Below are 8,322 nucleotides of genomic sequence, written 5' to 3' on the forward strand. Positions count from 1 at the left end.
CTGCCATTCTTCCTGGCAACCAGGCTAACCTCTACCTCTCATATCCCCACCCCATCCTTCAGTTATTCCCTCCTATATCCTTTAGTTAACCCCTCTCTCCCATCTGCAACTTGCTCCTTACTGTGGGCCGGCCTTCTTTTGCAGCCTTCAAATCTGTCTCTTCCATCCTTATTTTTTTTAAAAAAAAAAAAAAAAAGAAAACCCCAAGTATTTTTCTAGCTATCATCTTCTTATCTGTTCCTTTCAAAGTCAAGTCTTGAAGAAATGCACCTTCTAACTTGTATTCAATTTCTGACCTCCCATCCACTCCCCATATCTTTAACCCTAGCCTCCACCTCTACTACCCCAAAAACAACTGTTCTTGCTAAGATTACTAAACAAACATTTTCCAGTCCCTGTCACTGGTCATCCTGCATGACTTAGTGCCTTTTCTTCCTTAAAACCTTTTCTTCCCTTGGCTTTCACCACACCATTCCTTCCCAGGTCTCTTCCTCCCTCTCCAGCTGCTTTTTCCCATTCTTCTGCTTCCTTCTAAAATGTTTTTTTCTCAGGGTCCCAGCCTTTCCTTACCTTAATGCTCCAAGCTCTTCCTAAGTGAAAGAATTCAACTGTCTCATACTCTTCCTTAAGATCTCTCTTAAGAGCTCTGGATCCCTGTTTCTAATTTTCTAAGGACATCTACTCCTGAAGTCTCTCAGAAATAATAATATCAACAGGCACAAAATACAACTAATCATCCTCCCACCAAGCCCTGTTCTTCCTGTGCTCACTATCTCTGTGAATGGCACCACCACTGACCTAATTTCCCAAACATGAAATTTCTGAGTCATCCTAGAGCCCTCCCTTTCCCCCCACACATTCAGCTGGTCACCAGGCTACAATAATTGTCCAAAATAATAAATAATATAAAGCTAAGAGTGCCAGTCCCCCTCCCTTTTTTTAAGCATGAGCAGAGTTCAGGAAAGGATAAAGAATACCTGCTCTTGTAAGGTTAAGAAGAATAAAAGAAGTGCTGTCACTTGGCTGTAGATCTTGCAACAAGCTAGGCGACTCTGGAGTTGACAAAAACTCCGGGGATTTCTGTACAGTCTGAGCCCTTGTCTCCTCTCCGTCTGGGCCCACATTCACCTGAAGGCTTCTTAACACAGCCGAGGAAGAGACCTCCTTGGAGGAGTTAGTATGATTTGGAGTATCATCTAGTAAAGGGAAAATACCACAGCTTTAGGTAGCATCTATCTCCAAGCTCACTTTTGATACACAGCACTCTTATAGCATCCCTTAGTATCTAAACCTTCATAGGAGCATACAGCATTTTCATTTTACAAATACAAAAATTGCCTCAGGGAAGAACAGAGAGACAGCTTTAAGTTCTAAAAGGAATGAGCCAAAATGTGAGAAACAAGACACTTGGCAGTAATTAATAACTAACCAGGGAAGCGGACTTGGCCTAATGGATAGGGCATCCACTGACCACATGGGAGGTCTGCGGTTCAAACCCCAGGCCTCCTTGACCCATGTGGAGCTGGCCCACGCGCAGTGCTGATGCGCGCAAGAAGTGCCCTGCCACGCAGGGGTGTTCCCCACGTAGGGGAGCCCTAGTGCAAGAAGTGCACCCCATAAGGAAAGCCGCAAAGCGTGAAATCAAATGCAGCCTGCCCAAGAATGGCGCCGCACACACAGAGAGCTGACACAACAAGATGATGCATCAACAACAACAAAAAGAAACACAGATTCTGGGTGCCGCTGACAGAAATACAAGTGGACACAGAAGAACACACAGCAGGGAAGCAGCCTTGGCCCAATGGTTAGGGCGTCCGCCTACCACATGGGAGGTCCGCGGTTCAAACCCTGGGCCTCCTTGACCCGTGTGGAGCTGGCCCATGCACAGTGCTGATGCGCACAAGGAGTGCCCTGCCACGCAGGGGTGTCCCCCACGTAGGGGAGCCCCCACAACAAAAGGGGAGCCCCACAAGCAAAGAAGGCGCCCCATAAGGAGAGCCACCCAGCATGAAAGAAAGTGCAGCCTGCCCAAGAATGGCGCCGCACACACGGAGAGCTGACGCAAGCAAGATGACGCAACAATAAGAAACACAGATTCCCAGGCTGCTGACAACAGAAGCAGACAAAGAAGACAACGCAGCAAATAGACACAGAGAACAGACAACCGGGGTGGGGGGGGGGGGAGATAAATAAATAAATAAATAAATCTTTAAAAAAAAAAAAAAAAGAAGAACACACAGCGAATGGACACAGAGAGCAGACAACTGGGGAGGGGAAGGGGAGAGAAATTTTTTTAAAAAATCTTAAAAAAAAAAAACAACAATCAATTCACATCTGTACATTTTAGAACTCTATTTTGAGGCCATATATCAATGTTCATTCCCTGAAAAATGTCAATCTATGTAATGATACTCACTCAAGAACAGAATTTAATTTTTAAATTATTTTCCACTGGGATGATCCCTCCCCTTAACTTTTACAAGATGTATGTGACAGTTGTGCTGAGTCAGAGAATAAAAGCACAACCTGGAAAACACTGAAATATTAGAGAACCATTAATATGTTCCATTACAGTTCTGGGGTCTAGAGTCTATGTAGAGAAATAATTCAGAAGACTTGCTTTCAAGAACATTGTTCTAAGAGAGAGCATGAATTTCCAAACGTTAATTGCAATATAATGAGAAACTACACTACAGCACTGAAGAATCCAATGTTTTCAGGGGTTTCATTCATCTTTACAAAAGGCAGGTACTATTTTTTCCTATGGCTGAGGAAATAACAGATAAGATTATAGGAATAAAAGAGGAAGCCTAGGGACATTACTGACATTTCAAAGCTTAATAAAGATAAAAATTTACTAGTACCTGGAAGTTTCACACACTGAAAATTCATAGAAGTTTGGAAAATATGACTTCTAACATAACAATAGAAAAATCACAGTTGAGAGATGAAAGATGCAGGAGAACTAGAAGTGAGATAGGGAAAACTTTTTAACACTGATGGTTGAACATATCCATCATTCTTGAATCTTTAAAAACTAAAAAAGGTTTTAAAGTCACTTCAAAAATCAAAGAAAAAAGAACACCACTTGAGGATGATAACCAGAAGGCTTTGTAACAAATAAGCTGTCACAAATAGGTTAATATTTACCCTCCTGATTTAACATTAATATTCCAAATTTTAAAACAAGTATCAGGAAATAAAGAATTTATAGCATCCAAAAAATTTTCTCCTTGCTAATACTTAAGGTGTGATATGTCTCAGTGGACTAGACAACTAACTCCACCACTATAAAAACAAAACAGCACAAAACTACTCTGTTTTCACTAAGGCCAGAACTATTACCAGGAATTTAAGCTAAAAATAAACCATTTCTGATGACTGGCTCATTAGAATGTTAATTAAAGACTTATAATTCCTTCACAAGAAATCTTTAATAAACGGGAAAAATTCTCCATTACTTATTAAGACCCTGAAGGGTGAAGCTTGTATGTACTGCCTTTACAACTTCCCACAAAAGCTTGAGTGGTCGTTTTTCGTAATGGTGACCCTAATAGTGGGTATCTCCCTTTTCCCATGCAAAGCTAATCTCTTCCTGTGCTGAGCATTCTATTTCCTCCTACATCTCTGGGAACCTCCTCACTAATCATCTACAATCTCTGTCTATAGCTACTCTAACTGGCTCTTTCCTCTTAGCATAAAACAACCCTCAAATATCTCTTCTGAAAGAAAAAACAATTCTTTCCTCTAGCTTATGCCTTTTTTTTTTCCCTTCATGTACAGGAGATCCTTTAGAAAGTAGAGTTACTTCCTCAACTATATTAACTTTGCACTGACCCTCATTCTACTGCAGCCTGCATTACTACCCTCTTCACTCCTTAAAACAGCTCCTACCAAGGTCAACAATGATCTTTTTGTCCCTATCTCACGGGGCCTCTAAAGAGCATTTAACATGTTCACTATTTCCTTGGGTTCCATGCCTCTACTCTGTGTGGAAATTTCTACTACCCTAGCTTTTCTTCTTCCCTCCTTTATAGGATCTTCTTTTTCACCTTGTACCTTAAAAAAGGGATTCCAGCCTTGTTTTTTTAACCCACCTTCACACTTTATGGGTGACCATATCCATTCCTATGGCTTAAACTACTAAGCCATGCACTTATAACTCCCATGGTTGCTTTTGTCTCCATGACTCCTAATGTTTATAGTTTCAACCAGTCACTTCGCCAATACCACAGAACAGGCTAAGCTCTTCCGACTTCTTTATCTTATCTCTGGTGATCTTAATTTTTACCTGGTAACATTAGCCGGCTGCATTCTGAGGCCTCAGTCACTGGAAGGAGGGACAAGCAAGTAATATCTTTAGCTTCTGATTCCACGAGCCCCTGTCCCAATGGGATGGATGTATTCTGAACAAACTGTACCAGGAGCTAGAAGGAAAAAAAGACAACACTGAGAAGTACGGGTTGTTGGGAAGGATCTAAACCTCTGAATTTTCCAGAAGGTAATGATGTACTAAAGTCTTGATTAGCCTCAGCCATATTCATATAAATATTAAATTAACTACAACATATTTAGTTATTTTATCCAGTCCTCTGTTGTAGAGAAAGGCTGAACTATATAATTAAATTAACCTCTGTCACCTACCATCATACAGAGAAAAGATCAAAATAATTACATTGTAAATGGTACTTATTTTAAAAATTTCAACTGATGATTACATTTTACAAAGCACTTTTCTCTGTGCTGGTTCATTTAATCCTCCCAGTAACCCTGTAGGACTGAATGTGTATTTTACAGATAAGGAATCAAGGTGAAGACATTAAGTGATTTGTCTAAAGTCTCATGATTTGTTAGCAGCAGTTATTAGTCTTCAAACTTAAGAAATGTGATTCCAAACTCAAAGATTTTTTCACTAAAAAAAAGTTTATACTATAGTTACTTTTCTCCAGAGATCTACCAATCACATTTAGAAAGGAAATATTTTCAGATATATACGAAATTTTAAAAAGAATAGTTTGTGGTACTATTTATATACATAGACATAAATACATATATATCATTTATATATTAAAATTTTGTCATTATAATTACCTAGATATATAATGATTTTACAACTTACTTAAATAACAAATAATAAAAAATAAAAATGGGATTTTTGAATCTTTGAAAAAATACTTAGTAATGGAAAAAATAATAAACTAAGGCAGGAGCTGGCAAACTATAGCCTGTGGGCCAAATCCAGGTTACCATCTCTTTCATAAATAAAGTTTTTTATTGGAATGTAGCCATGATCATTTGTTTACACAGTGTCTATGGCTGCTTTCACACTACAAGGGCTGAGTAGTTGCCATAAAGACTGTAGCAAATGCAAAGAAACCGCAAAGCCTAAAATATGTTCTCTATGGCCCTTTATAGAAAATGTTTGCTGTCTCTCAAAATAAGAATAAACTTTGGGATACAACCAACCAAATGAAAAGGAAATAAGCTAACAAGGCTCACCTCTGGTTTGGATTCTAACTCATCTGATAACATTGATTCAGTTTCCAAATTTTGTAGCTGTTCAGGGGACAGGTTCAAATGTAATTTAGAGCCAATGACACGCTCCTGTTACGCTCATATTTCTCTAGGCAATGCTATGCTCTTCCTTTAACACTGTGCTGGGTGGACAATTAATTTAGCCTAAAATAGGGAGGAAAGAGAGAGAAAAAAACAGAATGAATTAAGAGCAGTGGAAAATGTAGCTAGGTTCTTTTTATATACCCAAAATTCAAAACAAGCAAGCAAATCAAGAATTCACCCCAAAACATTTGTTTTAAAATAGATGTTAAAATAAAATAGAACAAGTCCAATAAGTATTAAAATTCATTAAAATGTTATATTTTGATACAGAATTTCTACTTTTCGTACTTTATTTTAAGAAAAAGTCTTAACTACCAAAAATGCTCTATGCCCAAAGATGATTATCTTATCATATGTTAAAGTAAACAACTGGAAGCAACATATAAATACATATAAATATCCACAATTAGGACTGGTATATTGAATTATGGCACTGTAATTTAAAAATATAATCATGAACACAATGCAACAACAAAGAAAAACACGTATGACATGTTCAATTATAAAAGTAAAAAACAAATTGTATACTTGCTATTATTAAAACTAGTTAAGACATGCATAGGAAAAATTAAAAAGAAAATTCACACAATAGTAGTTAAACTGGGCAATAGTCTGGAGTGACTTATTTTCTTTTCTCTTTCCCAAATTTCTAAAAGGTGGTGATACCGTTTTCACAATAAAAAATTTTGAACAATGCTTCCCACTGAAGTACTCTCAGTACACTGATGCAGCTATTTTCCTCCCATAATATAAATTCTCACTTTCTTATAGTTTTCTCAGGATTTGGCACCTGAGTCTCTTACTTTATTTTGTACAGCTGTTGCTAAAGTTTGGAGCACTATTATATAAAAGATAAAATGGACCCAAGATAGTTTTTAATTAATGCCCAGGTAGAGTGCAAAGTTAGAATAAAACAGACTTATTCCACATAAAAGGGATTTAGAAGTCCCCAAATAAATGTTTATCATCCTGTTGGTTTTTCTTCTCCTACTCTGCTAGCTGCCTGAAATTCTCATTTTTCATCATAAAGAAATAAAAATTTACAAGATGTATATGAGAGTGCTCTTTTACTTTAAATAACCATAAACCCCAAATTTTCCTCTCTCATACATTTTTTTCTCATTCAAAAAGAACACACGACAGCTCTATGTGGCCTTTTCCTCTTTTTACAGAGGAAGGAACCAAGGGTCAGTATATGACTTGCCCAAGTCATTAAGCTGTAAAGCCAAGGATCCCAACTAGTTTCCAAACTGCAGATCCAGTGTTGTTTCTAGTACTTCTAATAAATGAGCCCCAAATTTATTTCCAGTTGAGGAAAAGGTAAAGTAAGATCCCCCTATTTCTGAACCTGGACAGTGGTCACAAAGCTATATTCACCTGAGGATTATTTATCTATCTGTATTCTTACTTGCATAATTTTTTTGTACTGTGTTACTCTTACTCTTTAATTTTTTTTCTTTTAATATGATAAATAAGATTCATCTTGACAAAATAGTCATTTCTCCCAACCCTAGCTACAACCCTGGGTTGACTTGGGTAACTTTTCTGATTCCTGACTCAAGAGCCATGAATAAAATAAGACTACCTGGTGTGACTTCTGAGCCATTCCACCCACAAAGCAGGTCTGATTTCTAGTTAGCTTGAATGGCAATTATATCTAAGTTTGGTTTTGAATCTCCAAGTTTTAGGAATCCCTTTTTCCTAATTCCAGCACGTTTGACAAACCAAAAAATTACCAAATATTTGTTTCGGTCATCCTTAAGGTTCCTCCAACTTTGCAATTTCAGGATTGTAAAATCTCCAAGAAACTAGACAACCATTACTGTCATTTATTTGTTAGGCTTCTTGGAAACTAACATAGTTGGCTCCAGGGACAGGTTTCTGTTATCTTTACCTAATGAAACATGGGAAAAATAAAATAAATGGATATGTGCAGTGAGCAAGGGACAAAATGGATATATTGGATCTCAGACCTCTTTGCAAAACTGTAATACTTAATATAAAAGAAGAGAGCTACCACCTTTCTGTGATTTAAGAGTGATTCTAGATCACTGTTTTCATGGGTATCTATGTATGGGTCCATGGTTATCTATGAAAACCTTTTTACTTTAGTGTTTTCATTTCAATGACCATCTTTAAAAAATTAACCTAAGTACTTTCTGCAACTGGGTATCCATATTATAACTAAGTACTGCCATATGATTTCAGTGCCCAAGCTTGGGATTTATATGTATGTTGTATGAACAAACTAGAGAATAGTAGGATATAGTAGAATAGGCAGGTTGAACACAGAAGAACTTGTACCGGAGGACTTAGGCTCTGTGGAGATCTCATCTTTAACACAGCAACCTGCTATGTACATTAGCTGAAAGTTTAATAGCAAATTTTATGACATTAATTTTTTTTCCTATCCCAATTCCAGTTACCCATTTAATAGATTTCAAAAAGCAAACCTTTTTCTGAATAACAGCTTCACTGGGATATAATTCACACACCATATAATTCACCCATTTAAAAAGTACAGTTAGTGGTTTTTAGTATATTCACAAACTTCTGCAATCATCATCACAGTTTTAGAACAAAGCAATCACCTTAAAAAGACATACTACACCCATTAGGTATCACTCCCCATTTCCCTCCAAAACCCCAGCACTAAGTGATTACCAGTCTACACTCTCTCTATGGATTTGCCTACTCTGGACA

The 8,322-nt window shown here is 37.4% G+C and overlaps 1 protein-coding gene across 1 annotated transcript in view; it reads right to left on the reverse strand.

Annotated features, from left to right (window-relative positions):
- Positions 1 to 7,973, reverse strand: part of ZNF410 (zinc finger protein 410) — a 49,319-nt gene extending 41,346 nt beyond the window's left edge. Inside the window, exons 1-4 of the mRNA XM_058293078.2 lie at positions 7,356 to 7,973; positions 5,500 to 5,679; positions 4,292 to 4,427; positions 978 to 1,196 (exon numbers count right to left, since the gene is read on the reverse strand). Of these exons, the coding sequence (XP_058149061.1) occupies positions 978 to 1,196; positions 4,292 to 4,427; positions 5,500 to 5,532 (388 nt within the window). The 5' untranslated portion in view covers positions 5,533 to 5,679; positions 7,356 to 7,973. The remainder of the gene's footprint in view (positions 1 to 977; positions 1,197 to 4,291; positions 4,428 to 5,499; positions 5,680 to 7,355) is intronic.
- Positions 7,974 to 8,322: the final 349 nt, after the last annotated feature.

This window comes from Dasypus novemcinctus, chromosome 3 (assembly GCF_030445035.2).
Source record: "Dasypus novemcinctus isolate mDasNov1 chromosome 3, mDasNov1.1.hap2, whole genome shotgun sequence".
Taxonomy (NCBI): Eukaryota; Metazoa; Chordata; class Mammalia; order Cingulata; family Dasypodidae; genus Dasypus; species Dasypus novemcinctus.